This window comes from Ursus maritimus, unplaced genomic scaffold (genome assembly GCF_017311325.1).
Source record: "Ursus maritimus isolate PB19 unplaced genomic scaffold, ASM1731132v1 scaffold_26, whole genome shotgun sequence".
Taxonomy (NCBI): domain Eukaryota; kingdom Metazoa; phylum Chordata; class Mammalia; order Carnivora; family Ursidae; genus Ursus; species Ursus maritimus.
Genome location: NW_024425119.1, coordinates 30,571,277 through 30,591,269, shown reverse-complemented (window position 1 = coordinate 30,591,269; position 19,993 = coordinate 30,571,277). Strand labels below are relative to the sequence as shown.

The 19,993-nt window shown below is 35.3% G+C and overlaps 1 protein-coding gene across 1 annotated transcript in view; it reads left to right on the top strand.

The window, feature by feature from the left end:
• Positions 1–19,993, top strand: part of CPNE8 (copine 8) — a 210,098-nt gene that overhangs the window by 159,659 nt on the left and 30,446 nt on the right. Inside the window, exons 14-15 of the mRNA XM_008704450.2 lie at positions 9,425–9,471; positions 15,908–16,089. Of these exons, the coding sequence (XP_008702672.1) occupies positions 9,425–9,471; positions 15,908–16,089 (229 nt within the window). The remainder of the gene's footprint in view (positions 1–9,424; positions 9,472–15,907; positions 16,090–19,993) is intronic.

Genomic DNA, 19,993 nt, shown 5'->3' with positions numbered 1-19,993 from the left:
TAGGCTTCCATTACTTCAGTTGTTATTGATGTAGCTATTTACATGAAAATATAACCCTGATTGTTCATGAAACTGTATTGTTAGCTTGTTACTTTTCATTCACAGTCTCAGTTGCTAAAACACTCTGTTTAGCTGCAATCATCAGGTTTATAGATTCAGGTATACAGTGAGCAGAAGAGACAGATGCATTTTAAATCAGCCAAGCTCTAATTTTTATGCAAATATTCTCTGAAATAAAAATCTAATTTTTAAGACTTTTTTTTGGTTAAGCAGTACCGTGCTTTCCCGGGAGCATAAGATTATATTTTATGACTTGAAGTCATAAAGAGCTTTATTTTCTAAATAGAAGAATAATATCTACAAAAGATGTCTTACTGTAGAGTAATAAAAACTGTCCCTTCTGTATTGTTGACCCTGGGGTCATTTTTCAAAATTATACTCTGTACATTTATCCCAGTGGTTATGTTATTTGTTGGCTTATTAAGAAATAATTTTAAATGTTTAAAGTCTGATATAATTGAGAACTAAAGAGATTTACTCAGTAACCTTTAATCTATACCTGATAACTATTGAATATCCGATAACTGTTAGTAAGAACAATGTCGGATTCATATAAAGTCACAGACTGTTCTGAAATCTACAATTCTGCTTTAGAGTAGCATTATCATTATTATCATTATTATTATCTGTAAAGTGGGTTTTTTGACTTCTACAGATTTGTAAAATATGTATTTCTATATTTTCAATGGCTCTATATACTATAAGTATCTCGGGGCAGAATCATAAATGTCACTTTGGTTAAGTCCTCTGTGTGTCTTAAGTCTTCATGAAACTCTTCACTCCACCACTAACATGACCATGAACAAATACCTGTAAAGTTTTGCACATCTCTTTGACTGACAGATGAAGGGGGAGACAGATCACACGTTCTGCAGACTGAGTCCCTCCAAGTTACCAGAATTTCATGTTGGCATGGACCCTAGTCCCTGCTTTTATCAGACGACTGAATGTATTAGAAACTTGCAGGACTACAGACTGTCTTTTTCTTCCTCTGAAGAAAGCCCGAACTCTCATCGAACTGATTCCAATGAGCTACAGAAGTCTCTACCACTTACATTAAGTGGTTGCCAGTTTCGTAGGTATCATATTCATTTGTCCTTTTATATGACTTGTTTTCTCAAAGAGACTGGCAATTTTTTAAATTATTTTTATAGAGTTGATCACCAAGTAGCCAATGAATAAATCCAGATTGATGAGAAAGCCATTTTAAACCTGACTTTCTACCCTTTTCCCCAAATCTCTTAGCATAATGAAACATTATGACAAATAGGACTTTTAAACAAAGAATGTGACAATTCTTTGAATTAGGTAATATACCTTTCTGTCTCTCTCAGAATTTATCATCTTGTGACATTTCCTCTTTCTATAATGCATACTGCAATCACCAAATAAAACAGATGAACCACGTTTTCTGGGATAAGAAAAAATGCTTTTATGTGGCCTCTGCCAGAAATTATCTCCATTTAACTCATATCTGGGTTTGCAGTGACGTGGAGGAAAGACAAAATCAAGATTAGAAGCACGGGACTGGGGGTGCCTGGGTGGCTCAGTTGGTTGTGTCTGCCTTCCGCTCAGGTCATGGTCCCAGGGTCCTGGGATCGAGTCCCCCCACCCCCTTGCACGGCAGCCTCACTGCTNAGCAGGAAGTCTGCTTCTCCCTCTGCCTCTGCCCCTCCCTCCACTGGAGCGCGTGTGCTCCCTCTCTCTTTTCCTCTCTCTCAAGTAAATAAATAAAATCTTAAAAAAAAAAAAAAGAAGCATGGGACTGTTTGTTTCCCTCACATCTAATAAGCGAGATGCTCAGTGGACAAGTTCTGGGAAATTAATAGGTAAATATTTGGCCAAAGGCAAGTCAATTGCAAAGATGCAGTTGCTGGTAAGTTAGGCAATGCATAGCAGTGACCAAGAATTTGGGTTCTGGCACGAACTGCCTAGTTCAAATCCTAGATCCGCCTCTTGTTATCATAACCTGTTTCCATTTATATAAAATAGGAATAAAGCTAATAGTGCCTATCTCATGGAGTGACTATGTGGATTAAATGAGTTAATCCTCAATAAATGCTAGCTACTACTTTTCTGAATAATTTGAATTTGTTTAAAATTCCAGTATGTCTTATCTCATTTGATCTTCATAATATTGTTGGTGATATTTGTCCTAGTTATCAGAGACATGGAGAGAAAAAAGATACATTCAAATTTACAAAGTCAATAAATGTAATTTTTTTATAGTTCACTTCTTTTTGGAGNAATGCCGAGACATTTCTTCCATTCCAATCTCCACCCAAACTCTTGACCCTGATTCTACAACTTGTATGAAATTATAGATAAAAAGTTTATATTCCACTTAAAAGAAGTAAGAAGTCTTTAAGGGGGGAAAACAGAAAGAGTTACCTACCTCTTAAAAGCTCATTTGAAAGGCTAAAGTGGGCTTCTTGATACTGCTTATTTTAAGGGTGAGTTGAATATCAGTAAGTCCTGTTATCAACAAGTTCCATAAGGATTTCTTTCCCTTAAAAATACTTGAAGCGAGTGCAATGATGTTGTAAAATATTTGCCTTACTTTTATAAAATTGGTGGCTTTATATTGGATGGGTTGCCTCGGGGAGCACATCTTGCCAAACATGCAATACTGTAAGGGTTTGTTTGTTTGTTTTTTTCCTAATCTAATTTCTTATTTGAAAACCGAATATACACGTCTAGGATTTTTTATAGGGTTTCTTGTTGTGGCACCCAAGTGTTTTGCATTCATCAAATCAGTGGAGAGCTAAACCCTGCAGCGCTGAATGGGGCTAAATCTAATAAAAGCAAAGCCATTCTGCCTTCTATAAATATATTCACAGAGAGTATTGTCATATATAAACTAAACTTGCCTAAACTAAGATTTAGAAAGGAAACTTTTAGAAATATTAAGACTCTTGAGCTTTGTTCTGGTTGATGCGTTCTGCTAATTTTTATGCATGTTTAAATGCATGCTTGAAAAGGCTACACATGTCCAGTTGCATCTTTTTACGTGTGGTTTCATTAACCGCTTATGTTCTCAGATGATTTTTTTCAGAGCCATTTCAGAGTCCAAGAAAACTGCGTGTAGGCTTCATCATCAGAACTAGCACTAATTTAGCCCAAATATTGACAATCTGTTTTGTATCAGGCAGTTTCTTAGTTATGTTTTATGAGCAGAGTGTGCATTTCCAATCTCTCTATCTCTGAAATAGTTTCTCTCTGGTGGGCAATTAGACGTGGTGGGCAGGTCGTGGTAGAGCAGGAGAGTTTATCACTTACATTGCTTAGAATTGCTGGTTTAGGGTTCTAATAAAATGTTGACTGAGTATTAGAAGATTGCATTACTGGTTTTAAGTCATCTAGAGACAGCGCACTTCCTACTGCCTACACCGGTTGGGAGTTTATTACCCCATCCTTGATACGCCACTGACCAGCACTAGGGAAGGAATTAATGAAAGAGAAATGCATGTTCGTGTTAAGAGTGAACTGTCTCTTCTGACCCAACAGAGGAAGGGATTAATATGAACCAGGAGAGGATGATGTGGATTGCTCAGGGGATTTGTCCTCCAGCGCTTTGGGGTTTTATTTGTATTAATTAGAGGACCTCTTCAGTGTAGCGATTACCTGTTTATCGTTTGAGAAAACCAGGGCTTAGAGACTTAGAAATTTTGCAGAGGAGTCAACTAGCTAGCTAGTTGTGATTCTGGGTTTCCGACTCCAGTCTATGGTTCAGAAGTTCAGAATCTTTCTGCTAGGGATGATTAGCTCTTTACCATCTGCCTCACTTTAAATGGGATTGTTCGTTGCTGCTTGCATTTTGTTTGTTTGTTTGGGGCGATGGTTTATTTGTTTATTTTGATTATGTCACTTGTAAGGTATTTTCTAAACCAGTGATTTGAAAAAAGCGTGGCCACCTTGCATACCTTTCTTGATAAGAAGCTCTTGAACTACAAGGCCTTGTGAAGTTGTATTTTGGAACACTCATACTGTGTTAAAAAAAAAAATACTGAAATCAGTCTTCAAAGTCCAGAGAAGGCACAAAGGTTTGGTAATTGATGCAACCTAGGTTTAGTAAGGACCAAGAATATTAGTGTAAATAGTTGAAGAACCACATTGTTGTTCTCATTACCTTTTATTCTGACTTTCGACATTTCACTGAGCTATCAGAAATCCAGACTGTTTGGAAGGATAGAAAAGAAAACAAGGCAGGGGTCAAAGCTTACAATTATTTCATGCCAAGGGATTTTGTTTGAGGAAGTACCCAGATAACACCTCTAAGAAGGTGAGATCATTTATGCTGCAGTTTTGGGTTGGGCAGGTTGAGACTTTAGCCACTAGTGTGAAAGGAAGGAAATCGGACATGGGAGGGTTAGGTTCTCAGAAATAACCTGAAACTCTGGTAGTTCCAGAAATTTGATAAGCACCGTGCACTTCAGTTTTCAAAGAAGTGCACTCCAGTTTTCAAAGAAGTATGCTAACTCAGATCCCCAAAAGCTAGCATCAATAATGGTGATAACAAGCATAACAAGTGCTTATTGAGTGCCTACTAAAGGACAGGTGCTTGTCCTCAAAACAACAATCCAAGGAAGGTTTTATTATCCTAAACTTATTATAAAGGAGCTGCGGGGAGGTTCAGTAGCTTTTCCAAGATCACGTTGCAAGTAGGTGAAAGTGTTTATATTTGGATCTGCATTTGTGTATCTCAAAGCTTGCCATCATTCTAGATCTCGCTGAGGGCAGTTAATCCTGTGAGTAGTTTATGACCGTGGGAAGCAGGAATTTTGAAAATGCAGCAAAATCTGGAAGGAGGCGGTTGTCTTTGTTGTCATTTAGGTTGTTGAAGTACCTTTAAGAGAAAGAGGAAAGGTAAGAAAGGAATGGGTTTACGATTTGGCCCAATGTGAGCTAGGGGTAGGAAAGACCCCAGCTAGGGGTAGCTGGATAATGGTGCCTGAGGCAAGTGAACCAGGGATTCAGGGTAGATTCCAGAGCCAAAGTGAGAACAAGACTGCATGTCAGGATCTCAAGGAAGAAGCGTAGTCTTGGTGCCGGTATGGCAAGAATAAGAGGAATCTTAGAGCTAAGTGGGGCATCTCAATTTCATTTAAAGGTTCTAAATTCCAACAGCTAGTGGATCTGAACCTGAGTTTGTCAAGATTGATTTAAAGAAGGATGGCTGACAGTTCATCTCTCATACTGATAATGTTCAGTTTGTGCAGCTGAACAGAATTTGAAATTGGGAAGAAAGCAAAATAGTCCTTCTGCACACCCCCATCACAGTTGTTAGTTTTGAATAATTAATTCATAATGACAGCCAGAGAGACGTTGTCTAAGATGGGATTACTCTGTGTGTGTATGTGTGTGTGTGTGTGTGCACATGCGTGTGTGCGGATACACAGCCGTAAGTGTAGTGTTCTCTGACATACACATATAAACTTGTTTTCTATGGATCTTTGCTGTGCTAGTTAAATCTTCCATCTTGACATCTTATTTGTCGTTTACAGCTTTTGGAAAGGTGGCAGAGTAAAATAAGGACATTTTCCAACTATATATTTTAGCAGTACTAGGACATATGCATTGGGAAGTCTCATGAGACGTTACTACTAACTCATGAAATTTGGCAGGCGTGCCTTTTTATACTCGAAAATATAATACTCCTATCTGGGTTTCCTGAAATTCTGCTCCTTCTTGTCTGCTTCTAAAATGCAAAATGACAACTAAAGTAACACTTCCTAAGCAGAATGTTTCAAGGATTTATATGTGATCATTTTATGAATATTCTGCCAGGAGTCATCTCGTGTGAATTCAGATTTTTTACTTTGATGCGTGATTGATTTTTTTTCTTCTAACATTAGGCTTCATGCAATATTAAAGAATGAAAAAGGGTAACAGGATTACCAATGAAGATGTTTGGTTTGGTTTACTTTTATGACACAAATCATTTATCAAAGTCTACAAGAAATCTGTCTTATAGCCTTGAGTTATAGTATTGCTGGCAACTTTCTTTAAAACTTGTATTAGTGGGGCGCCTGGGTGGCTCAGTCAGTTAAGCATTGACTCCTGATTTCGGCTCAGGTCGTGAGCTCAGGGTTGTGAGATCAAGCCCCATGTGGGGCTCTGCACTGGGTGTGGAGTCTGCTTAAGATTCTCTCTTTGCCCCACCCTCCTCCCCACCCCTGCTTGTGCACACTCTCTCAAAAAACAACAACAACAACAGCAAACAAAAAGCTTGTGTGTTAATATTTTTAAAATAACGTAGAATGTGACACTTGGTATAGCAAGTATACATTATAATATGAATGGAAACTTGGGAATCATGGGAATGAATAAGCTGTTACCCACAGTAGATGCACGGTTGAGTTTTAGGTTACGCTATTGATTATGAATTCAATGGTAAACTACTGTGCTATTTTTGTCATTGCTTATAACAGTAGAAAACTGGGATTATAAGCCCTAGAGGTTCAAGGATAGTTTTTGGTTTTTGGTTTGCTCCTGTTTTCTTAACACAGTGCTTGGCAATCAGAAGATGCTCAATAAATGTTGAACTGTAATTTTTTAAATTACATTTTTGTAATTTTGTATAAATTACAATTTTGTAATTTGGGAAAAACCCAAATGGTATGATACGAGACTCTTTCTTTTTTCCTTCCTTCTTTCCTTCCTTCCTTCTTTTTCCCTTTTTTTAAATTTTCTCTTCTTTTTTTTTAACCCTTCATGATTTTTTTGGCACCTAATCCACTTGCTTTTGTAATTTAGTTTATTTAGCTAGCTAGACATTTTGTTAGCTAGAGGTTTCAGTAAGGCAGTTTAATAATAAATATCTCCTTTTTTTTTCCCCTTATGTACAGTGTAGTTCTTTAGTTGGTAGCCATGCCTTTTCCTTATAGTTTTGCTGGGCAGAACTTTGGCTTTGAAAGGACCATTGTATCTCTGATCATTGAAATATTTAACCTGCAACTAATGTTTCTAAGAAGTTGGTGGTTATGCTACACATATTGGACTATCCTGGAGAACATATTAGAAGCAATCATAAAATGAATGCATTCATTCACCTGATAAATACAGTGAGGTTCCAATATTGGCAAAGCATTGTGCAGACCCTGTTGTAAGAGACAGTTGATTCAAGACAAGGTATCTATCCCTCCAACCTAAGGGAGATTGAACCGAAGACTCAATTCCTAAATTGGCCTTTGTAATGTGCTAAAACATATGTTCTTAAAGCTCGGAGTTTTCATTTTTAAAGAGGTGTCATTTGGAAAAAATAATAGGAAAAGGCATTTGTACTGATAATTTTATGATTTATATATTTAACAACATACTAGATACAAGGGCTAATTTGCCCAAGCACAAGAATGTGCCCTGGCATTCTTATCATTAAGGATATTTGTATAGTATCATTTTTATGTTTGTGACATAATAATTACTATCTTTTATTATGTTATTATAGTCAAGCAGTTTACAAATATTTAACAGTAGAAATAGAGTAGAGTAGTATGGAGTTTCTCAATATGGTCTTTGAGGTTAGATGTGAATTCAAATTCAATACTGGCATTTGTTACTCATGTTAAAAGTTATTAAGTTTTGTGAGCGTAGATTTCCTTGTCTATAAAAGGAGAATAATAGTATCTTTTAAAAAATTATTATGAAGTTAGTTGATAAAAGCTATGTAAAAGCACATTTTATATGCTTATAATACATTATATATAATGTGTTACATATATAAATATATAGAGATAGATACAATATTTCATTTAGTTTTTCTGTTACTTCTTGTTATTATTGTGTACAGGCATCTGACCTCGAGAATTTTGAAATTGACTAATGTCAGCAACTGAGTTGCTAGAATTCAAACCCTGTGCTTTCAGATTCAAAAGCTGTACCCTTTCTGATACACCTTACTACCCTGTGTCACAGTTACCTCTGTCCTTAGCAGTAGAATGACGAAGCAACGTGCCAATGGTGACTGTTCCTTTCAATTCCTCAAAGGGATTTATTATCTCAAAGTGTTCTCCCAAATGTCTCATTATATTCTTTTTCGAAAAGTTTTTAACTCCTTTTGGTTCATACTCGTTAGTGGTATGCTCCAAATTAGCCTATATTCCTAGCCTATAAACCTAATTTCTACTGTGAGGAAAAAATTACCTTATAGCTATAAAGAGAACCTATATTAGTTTTTATTAAGTGTAAAGCACAAAAGCTTGCTCATTCCTGAGGAAAAAAAAAAAAAGTGTGAATTTGTTTCAATACCTGAATAGTATTTAGGGATTTTAAAACTGAATTTTTAGAAACAGAAGGAAATATTACTATAAGTTGTACTAAGAGAACTACAAGGGACCCTATGCTGTAGGACCCATCATTGTCATCGTCATCATCAACACCATTGAAACAGCAGTTCCAGGCTTTGAAGTGTTAAGTAAGTCGTGCAATGTGCCAGAAGTAATTTGTTTCTAAAGATAAGGTGATTTATGGTATTCATGTTTTCAAATGACTTACTTTTTAAATTATTTTTTAAATTAGGTGTCATTGCAGGTTATCCCAGTAATCATATTATTGTTGCTTATTTGTAGTTTTTTGCTTTCTTTGGTAAGAAAGAGGTGGAATTACATATAAGAGTAGGAGATGTATCCAAATGAGTGAATTTTTTATGCAAATGTCACCTCTTTGGTTTCTGTCAGAACATAAAAAAGAAGATAAGAGAACTAACCCAGTAAAAATAATTTTGGGTAACTACCATGTGCTGAAAATTTATGTTATATATGACCAATATCATCTATATAAATATTTATCTGTCTGTAAATTCACACACACAGGAATGCTGTGAGTACTGACGAATAGATCAGTACCTGAAATACTTCATTTCTAAAGAAAGCAGAAGAAAATCCTGTGTGTTCAGGTTTGTGAAAAGAATTAGTTTAAGGAATGATATTATTAGAGATGATTTTAGCTGTGCCACACTTCTGAGGGTATAATGATTCAACAATGACTACAGAATGGTTTTAAAGCAGATTGGTAGTAAATGCTGATATTGGAGACTGGCGGATCATTATTTGCAGTTTGACTTCTTTATTATGAGCCCCTCACTTAGTTATTGTGTTCCCAAATAGGAGCTGTTTTTATTCCTGAGCTATTTAGATTCCAAAATCTAAAATAATTCTTATTTTACAATTGTATGATTGTAAAGGTCTTTTGCCCGGTTTTTACCTTTTAAAACTGCCTATCCTGATGCTATCCAGTGTATACTGAATATCCCTGCTGAAAATAACATTTAGGAAATTTAATGATGTTAAAAAAACTTGATGACACAAATGGAAATCAAGCTCTTTTCTGTGAGATTATTAATTATTCTTATTTACTTGTATTCTAGAACGCAAATCAATTTCACAGTGGCTATTGATTTTACAGCATCAAATGGTGAGTATTATGACTGTCGCTGGTATAAAATATCAGCAATTAATTGAAATATAAAGATTTATTTTATGAGGTTAGATATTTTATTCCTATATATACATACTTCTGAAGTGTGTCATATAAAATTCAGGTCATTTTTCCTTTCTCTTTACTATTATGAAATAGATATACAAAGGACTAGAAGAAATACACCAAAAAAATGCCTAACAGTCCCATTCAAATTTATTAAATATTGAATGATTATAATATTTGTTTCAGATATTTTTAAAAAGAAAATCTGAGATCTAGTTAAGCCCATTGTGTCCTTTGGCCCCATTTCTTTGACCCTCCCTTCGTCTTCATACAAAACTATAATGCTGAAGTGTGTTGAATTATCTTCATTTTATAGTACTTTTGTGTGTATTAATATACATAAATGTAATTCAAATACATGTGCTTTATGCAACTCACTTCATTTTTACTTGACTAATTTGGGGGGATTATCATATAATATGCCATGTATAGGTATTCATAATTTGTTGATCAAACATTTCAAGAAAGAAAAGATAATGAACTTTTAAAAGAGTTATGTATCATAAGAACATAAATCTCATTATTTAATTTTTACCAGAACTTGCCATCAGTTATATTTATCTAGTTTTTTTTTTTCCCAAATTACTTATTGTGCTTATGGCTCTCACATTATTTTCTCTTTACCTCACATTTCTCACACTTTGAGTCACATTTCACAAAATAATAGAATTTTTAGGGAAGGAAGAGCCTTAGAGATCACTTAGTCCAATTGTCCTCTAATACAAATGAGGAAACTCAGATCCAGAAAATCATTTTACTAACTACATCTTGGCTTGTTAACACTAGAATTAAGAACAGAGATGAGTAGATCAAAATCTAATTTAACTCACCTTTGGTTACATGTTAAGTATATTCTCCAACACTTTGACTTCAAGTTAATTATTTTTATTCATATCTTTTATTCAGTAAAATATGAAACATAGAAATAAAACCTGAAGTCTAAATGGTTTAAGATACTAGCTTTTGTTCACTGATGAATATTAGCACAACTAGAAAAATAAGAATCTATTGAAAAATAAGACACAAACTCCTGAAACTGACTTTAAAAGACATAGACAATATGAATAGACCTATAATAAGAGATTGAATTCATAATAATAAAAAAAAAACTATCCATAAAGCTTACAGATAAGTTTCACTGGTGAATTCTACCAAATATTTAAAGAAGAATTGAACTCTTCCAAACTCTTCCAAAAAAGAGAAGAGGAGAGAATACTTCCCAACTCAATCTATGAGGTTAGTGTTACCTTGATACCAAAACTAGACAAAGAAAAGAATAACTAAAGATCAATATCTTTTATGGATATGGATATAGTGGTCCTCAACAAAACACTACCAAACTGAACCCAGCAACATATAAAGGAAATTATACACCCTGAGGAAGTAAAATTTATTTTAGGAATGCAAGGTTGGCTTAATATTCAAAAAGCAAATAACTTACCATGCCAACAGAAGAAAATGTAAAAATCACATGTTCCTGTCATTTGGTGCAGAAAAAAGCATTTGGCAAAGTCCAACACATTTTCAGAGTAAAAGCACTTCACAAACTTGGAATAGAAGCTGACTTTCTAACATTATGAAGGGAGTATATGAAACTATACTAGCTATATCTAACATAGCTTAATTCATTCCGCCTAAAATGAGAAATAGGGCAAGGGTGTTTGCTTTTGCCACTTCTATTCAACATTGTAATGGAAGTTGTAGTGAAAGCAATTAGTCAAGAAAAAGAAATAAAAAATATCCAGATTGGAAAGGAGGAAGTAAAACTGTTTCTTTTTACATGACATAATCATATATATAAAAAATCCCAAAGAATTCACTAAAAATCTATTAAAACTAACAAATGAGCTTAGCAAGATTGAAGGATAAAATATCGATATATGAAAACCAGTCTTTTTCTATACACTTCCAGTTTGTTAACTAGAACTGAAATTAAGAAAATTCCATTTACAGTAGTCTCAAAAGGAATATAATACTTTGGAATAAATTTAACAAAGTAAGTGCAAACTTTATACTCTAGAAACTATATTCTGAAAAAAATTCTTGAAAGAATTTAAAGATCTAAATAAGTGGGAAAATATGTCATTTCCATGGATTGGAAAATTCAACTGTTAAGAGAGCAACATTTCTCAAAGCAGTCAACAGATTTAAGGCAATCTCATTGAAAACCTGAAAGGCCTGTTTTACATAAATGGATACCCCAGAAATTCATATGGACCCAGAAGAGCCAAAGCAGACTTAAAAAGAGCGAACAAAGTGGGAATATTCATACTTCCCATTTTTGAAACTTACTGCAAAGGAACAGTAACCAAGAAAGCATGGTGCTGGTGTAAAGATAGATACATAGTTCCATGAAACAGAATGGAGATGCCAGAAATAAACCCATGAGTCTAAATTTAACTGATTTGAGAAGGGTACCAAGACAATTCAATGGGGAAAGAATAGTCTTTTCAACAAACAAAGCTGGGACAACAGGATAGCTATCTATAAATGATTGAAGTTGGACTTTTTCCTCATATCAACAACAAAATTAGCACAAAATAGATCAAAGACCTAAATATAAGGGCTAAAATTATAAACTATTAGATGAAAACATAGTGATACACCTTTATGACCTTGGATTTGGCACTTGATTCTTAAATGTGACACAAAGACATAAGGAACAAAAGCAAATAAGTAAATAAATTGAAGTCTATCAAAATCAAAACCTTTTTATGCTTCACAGAACACTATTAACTAAGTGAAAAGACAAACCCCAGAATGTGAGAAAATATTAGCAAATCATAAATCTCACAGGGGACTTGTATCCTAGAATGTATAAAGAACTCTTATAATTCAATAAAAAGACAATCCAACTTAAAAATGGGCAAAGGATCTGAATAGACATTGCTCCACAGAAGATGTACAAATGATTGATGAATAAGCACACGAAAAGCTACTTAGCAAACGTAGGCATCAGGAAATGCAAATCAAGACCATAATGAGATACCATGTCACACCCACTAGAATGGCTATCATCCAAAGATGACAGGTGTTGGTGAGGATGTGGAGAAACTGGAAGCCTCATGCACTGTGTGTGAGAATGTAAAGTGGTACAGCCACCTGGGAGAATACATTGGCAGTTCTTCAAGTTGTTAAACATAGAGCAACCATATGACCCAGCAATTCTACCCCTAGATATATATACAAGAAAGATGAAAACATATGTCTGTACAAAAACTTGTACACAAAAGATGATAGCAGCTTAAGCCATAATGTGGAAACGATCCAAATATCCCTCAACTAATAAATGGATTTTAAAAGGTAGTATATTCATACGGGAGAATACTATTCAGCAATAAACAGGGATAAAATATGAAGTACTGATACATACTACAACATAAATAAACCTTGAAATCGTTATGCTCAGTGAAAGAAGCTAGTCACAGAAGACCATGTATTGTGTGAATCTATTTATGTGTAATGTCCAGAATAAGCAAATTAATAAAGATGGAAAGATAGATCATTGTTTAGAGCTGGGTTGGATGGAATGATAAGGGAAGGATAGTGATAGGTACAGGGTTTCTTTTTGAGGTGATAAAAATGTTCTAAAATTGGAGTGATGGTTGTACTTACCTGTAAATACATTAAAAATCACTGAATTGAACATTTTAAATAGTTAAATTAGAAGTTATGTCTTATTATAGCTCAATAAAGCTTTTTAAAAAAGTGTAGTCGATTGTGATTTTTTTTATAAAGGCATAATATACTTCTACAACAAAATCAGATATAAGTTTGATGATATCCAGTGTTTAAAATATTACAAAATCCTTAAGTATAGAGTTCTAGCTATGAATAAGGGCTATGGACTCTGATTGCCTAGATTTACATTCTAGTTTATCAACTTTTACTGTGTGATTAGGAGTAAATTATTTAATCTGAAAAATGGGTATAATAAAGAAGTACCCGTGTCATAGGTTTGTTGAAATGTTAAGAAAGACATGAAGTAAGGTGTTTAAACATGTTAGATTCCATGCTATTATAATTATGGATAGTAGTTGGGTCCTGATGGGATCAGCTTACCACAAGTTCGTTCTTCATATGCATTGTTATGGACACAGAGGTGGTACGAACATGGTTCCAGACTCATGGAATGGACAGTCACTGTGGCAGATTTTTAATTGCCATATTTTGTGCTGCAGAGCACAAGAGTCCTAAAAGTAGGAGAGAAAAGACAATAAGAGTTGGAATAAGCAAGGAAGGCTTTCTGGAGCAAGTAAAACACAAACTGGACAGGAGTAAAGTCACTTCCAGGACAGGGTGGCAACTTGAGAGAAATAGGAAGGAAGATATCAGTGATACAGTGAAGAGGAAGGAAGATATCAGTGATACAGTGAAGAGATGGTCTGATGAAGATGCTAGAAAGAGACAGGCAACATCTTTGCATGGGTGGCATCCAGCCCTGCTATGCATGATAGGCGAAGATGTTTAGACATGCTGGGGTATGAGTGATATTTGTATCTTAATTTTAAGTTACAGTTTTCTTAATAAAATAGACTTTGTTGCCATATTGCAGCCATTGGGTAGCAATTCTTATATTTGAGAGTTATGTTAACTAACCACTTAGTCAAGTAATGATATTGCTCCCCTGTGGCTCCAGTGGACTTTTGATCAAGTGCAGAATTCTAACTTGAGAAGAAAGTGTCATTGTAGAATTGCACCAGATAATTTAAACAGACAAGGAAGACTTTATTCAGGACTTTTGCCACAGAGGTCAAGGCTATTGTGATGTAAGGGAAAAATTGAACCCAAGTGCTGCCATGATCTAATGGAAGAGTGCTGAGAGACAGTATAGGGGACATTGGTCTGTTTGCTAATTAGCACGGATTAAAGTTAGGCTCCTACCTTTCCAAAGAGACTAGGGGTTAGGAGTGCTATCTTTCTCCATGATGACCTTTCAGTAAGATGGCTCCCAGGTCCTGGAGAGACTGTCCTGGGTTATAGAAGATTTACATCTCAAAGATGCAGGGAAAGAATTTACAATTGCAAGTTTTCTAAAGCAAATGCTCTAAGAAAAGGAAAGTCAGGGCCTACAGTTATGAGGAAACCTTTCCAAAGTTTAGCCAAATTGAGGGGAATGAATGTTAAGGCCATTTGGTCAGAAGATACTTTTCAGCAATTTTGTCATGTGGAACCAGCTCTTGAATGTCGGTAACCCTTTGGAAATATAAATGCATTTATGCAATGCATTATCTTTAGATCAGAAAAGTTCTGTGTATAATTATATGTATTATAAACCAAGGGGAGATCGCTCCTTAATTTTGTTTCTCTCTAGATCTCAAGGGCTTATTGTTATTTTTTTCTTATCAGAAAAGAACTGTATGCCCTGAGGCTGTTCTCCTTCGGGCAATGTTTTAATGTAGAATTGAGCTTTATATGCTATTACAAGTCCCATTTAACTTTCCATTTTCACTTAAGAAACTAAATGGACTTTAAAGCAGCCTTTGTGCTGGTAATTAGGGCAACTGAATGTGAATCTCAATGTGTTTGAGTGGTAGCACTTATATTACTTTCTCCCTCAAATTCATCTCTATTCAAATGCAACATCCTACATGGTATAAGGATATTGAAATTTCAGAACCTTGTGGCTGACCCAGACAGTAATAACAGTTGCAGTTAAACCTTGCATTTCTATGGTGCTTTATTATTTTTAATCACATCCTCACACATAATCTCATTTCGTCCTTCCACTAAACACTGTGGTAGGATTTATTGCAGACATTTTATAGGTGTTGTCTTGGAAATTGTAAGACTGGACTTTGAGCCTTCTGGCTCCTGGTTTAATGTCTAGTTAGAAACTCTGAATCATTTTTCAGATACAGATATTTAATTAGCTTGAATTTCAAAATCACTATGCTTTCCTTTTTAAGTGATTAAATTGAGATATTTCTCAAATATTCAATTTGTGTTTGTAATAGAACTTTAAGAAGGCTTCATAGTCCTCTAATTATAGGCATAAGGGTTCAAGCTAAAGGCACATGATTTTTTTTTTAAGTAAAGATGACTATAAAATGAGTTTAACAAAAGTACTTTAATACTTCTGTAACTGAGATTCAGGAATAGCCTGTGGCGTTGACAATGAGGAATAATTTCTGAAGAAAATCTGCATATGCTTTGGCGTATCTTTAGAAAGCCTTCTACATGTCTGATATAATGTAATAAATATTTCTATGTTAATCTCCATCCAAAAAGAAATTGACACAGTATGGATGTAGGCAGAAAACATGATTTTAAGTATTTCATTCCGAAATAGGCATCAGGGAAAATGTCCAAAAAATGACATCTTTAGCCTTATCAGTCATGTTTGAAATATTTTTTCTGTCATCAGGCAACCCTGCCCAGCCCACGTCTCTCCACTACATGAATCCTTACCAACTAAATGCCTATGGAATGGCCCTGAAAGCAGTGGGAGAAATCGTTCAAGATTACGACAGTGATAAAATGTTCCCCGCTCTAGGCTTTGGTGCAAAACTGCCTCCAGATGGAAGGATATCTCATGAATTTGCTTTGGTAAGAATACATCGTAAGGATTTGACCTCTTGAAAAAAATAATTTGTTGGATCTTTTAATATTAGTTCACTACTTACACTGTAGTCAATCGTGTAGCAAGCTTTTGTGACTGTAGACTCAGCTTAATTTTGCTGAATGATTGATTTAGAAGTGTGATATTAATGGGAAAAAGTTAAAAAGATTAGTAATAAATATATCTAAAATGCATCTGATTTTAGGGGGTCTATTCTGGTTGTCATTTGCTGTATGACAAGCCTCCTTTAATATTAGAGGCATCAACCAACATCGTTCCATGATATGATTTTGGGGGTCAGCAATTTGAGCAGAATACAGTGGGAGGTGGTATACTTCTTCAGGATATCTGGGGCCTTACCTAGGATGGCTTGATTGACTAGAGGCGGCTGGAATTACTCGACTAGAACCATATATCTGGGCTTCATTCTGATGTGGGCTGGATGACTCAGGACTTCTCCGTGTCACATCTCGGGGGGCGAACATGTCCTCTAAGATGGCTTCTTTGCTCTTGTCTGATGCTTAGGACAGGATGACGGGAATAGCTGGGTTGCCTGGACATCTCTCCCTTTTTCTACCTACAACCTATCCATGTGGTTATCATGGACTTCATCACAGTACGGCCTTGTCTTTGTAGTCAGATTTCACACACAGGAGCCAGCTTCCCCGGAGTGAGTAGTCTAGTACTCTAACAGGCTGGGGCAGAAACTGTAGGGCTTTTTACGCCACCACATTAGAAGTCTCAGAAAGTTGTTTTGGCTAAATTCTCTTGGTCAAGCAAGTCACTAACGCTAGCCCAGTTTCCAAGTAACCTTCACCTCTCAGTGGGAGGCTATCCCAAAGAATGTGTGGCTATCTTAATCTACCATCTAATAAAATGGCATTTCTTTTCAAATTCCAAGGAATAGTTATGGCTAGAATTATTCTTTTAAATGTGAAGCAATAATTATGGCTATAACATTATGATTACAATATAATGGAGTAGATATGACTGGAATAAATATTTATCTTGCTAATATTTACTTTACATAGACCTAGTCCATATTGTGTGATTTCAGATAAGCGATGTACTGATTCTACCTTCAGAATACTCATCACACAGATAATGCTTATAGACCCAGTCAGCCACTCTCACTGCACTTTCTGATAAAATAATGGGAAAATCAATATAGGAATGGTTGGCTATCATTTTGGAAAAATTTTAGCTTTTCCTATTAGAAATGCCTTCTGATCCTCTATACATTTCAGAAGTAACCTCTTCCATCGCCATTATTTTTGTAGGCCTTTGTTGTTTTTATTCTTGTTACAAAAGCAATGCATAATCATAGAGATTTTTTAAAGTTCTCGAGCAAAACAGACAAAAATAAACAGGAATACTATCATTTGTTGAGAAATTACCGAGTATTCAGCCAAATACTTTACAATCCTTTTCTTTCAAAATCTTCCTAACATTTCCATGTGGCAGGTATCTCATGACTATCACATCGCACTCCTCTCGCAAGTGCTACTCATGTTGAAAACAGTGAAGAGTGCCTGCCCAGGTGTTGCATAAATCAGCTCAGCGTAACAGGAGTTAACCAGGGTTCCACAGGACAGGACTTGAACCCAGATCAGTCTTATTTTAGAATGCATGCTCTTTAACTGCTGCTAGGCACAGTTTATAACAGTATCTATAATCAATCCCACATCTCGGATATGTGCTTTATGTATACCATGGTATGATATTGACCATGATACACACTCAGACACACACACACACACACACACACACACACATCCAGAACTTTTATATGATTAGATTGAAACTTGCCTAAATCTTTTAAAAGCAGTATTTTTACGTTTTTATTTCTATACTTTTCCTTGCTTTTCTATTCCATTGCACACACAATTGCAGGAAAGGTTGCTGGAGGCTTTAATTCTTTCTTCCATGAATTAGCCCACATGCCACATTCCCAGTGTCATACATAAATGAATATCTGTTGGGATTTTGTTGTGTCTTAGAGAATTAAAATCTCCCAGAAACTTATAAAACCATGAAAATCACTCATGTGATGCTAAGTCTTAAGTGCCTCAGGAAAAAGGTCATGAGCTATTTTAAAGCTTAAGAAAAGGAATAATTATGTTAAACTAAATGAGGTTTATTAATTTTTCCTTCCATACGCTTCTTCTCACCCTTGTGTGTGATTTTTTTCCTTTTATCTCTCTCTAATCCCCTATTTTTCTGCTTTTCCTACCTCCAGATTCATTTCTTATAACAAAACCTATGCAAATATCTATTGCTAAGGAAGGATTTTTTTAATTATTATTTGCATCTTAAACAGTTCTTTGAACCCAACTCAAATACTTACAGGATAAAGATCATACCCCTTTAAGGTTATGGAAAATAGTCTCCCAAATTGAAGCTGAAAACAACAATGATGATGATAATGAATGAACTTTAACAGCACTGACTAATTTTTTCAAAGCACTTTTGTTTTCTTGGGTAAATAAGGCAGAGGAGTTAAGTAGGTCTTCAGTAGGACAGTACTGGATTTGATTTTTTGCTACAGTATTCTGTCAACCTCGTCCTAAACAACTGCAGTGTATATCTATAGGTACTGAAATGGCAAATAGGAAACCCAGTAACATGTCAATCTGGCAATTAATGTCGTCTTGAATCCTAACAAAACCTCATTTTTTCATGGTAACAATTTGTGATACAGATTCTTAAATATGTATTTATCACACCAAGTTCACGTAATCTTTCAGATAGCAAGGGAGGCCTTCTAAAAAATTAAATAATCCCTAGTTGGTGAGTTTAGGGCTAGTGCAAACGTTGAAAGTTGAACAGAAAAATGTAATTTTTAATGTTTTCTTTGCTGTTAATCAAAAGGTCTCCAATAAACCCCAGCTTTTCCTGTGAAATATGAATACACATATACATATATTCCATAGTAGAAGAACAGGGAATAGAAAAGGAAAGGAAGAATGTTTTGGTACCACCATGTTAGCACAAAGGTTGTAAAAGGGAGTCATTGGTCTGCTCCCATCATGATTCTGATAACTCCTTAAGTTGTTATAACAAAATATACTTGTGTAGAGCTTCAGAGGAGATACTCGTAATGGGCATGTGGCCAATGACCCTTTAAAGAAAGTCTCCTGCAGTGATCAATAGAGAAATGCTTACACCCGTCCAAGTGATTTCTCCTACGAGAGCTCTAAAAATGCTGGCCTACTTTTTGCTTATTTTGGCATTTATAGAAATCTGCGCAATTGAATATTGATATGTATGTCTTTTCTTCCATCTAGATGCTAACGATTTAACAACCAAGGGTCTTAACATAGTATGCATAAAAGAGAAGCTCAACAGATGTTTGCTTATTGAATAAAAGGGAGACTTCTCCTCGCAGCTTTTCCCCACCTAAGCAATCTCTGGGCAACAACGGATACATTTCCAAGAGTAAAGAAACAGCTCCTTAGAGCTTCTCTTCAGCATTTTGTCAGCTTGTTAGCCCTGCTGAAAAGTGTTACAGGCTCTAGGCAGCCGCAGAGACTGTATAGTCTTCTCTCTTGGAGCTGAATCTAATTCCCCAGTACAAGGCTTCAGGGAGCCAAATGGAGGGAAAAACGGACGAGAGCCGGACATCCCTCCCCGCTCAAGCCTGCATGGTGGGAATAACGCTCATTTTGAATTCTGCTCTTTATGTTCTATGTGTTCTACAAATTAACATTCATTATTTTATAAATGGGAAAGGTTGTTAATTAAAATGGAAATATAAAATAGAGCATCCAGTGCCCTCTTCATGAATAAACAACAAAATTGAACGCACTTATTTTCAGAAATATCCTGTGCTTTACTTTGTGCTACAGCCGCACATAAGCTTATTTTAATTTGTTTTAACAAGTAAAAACT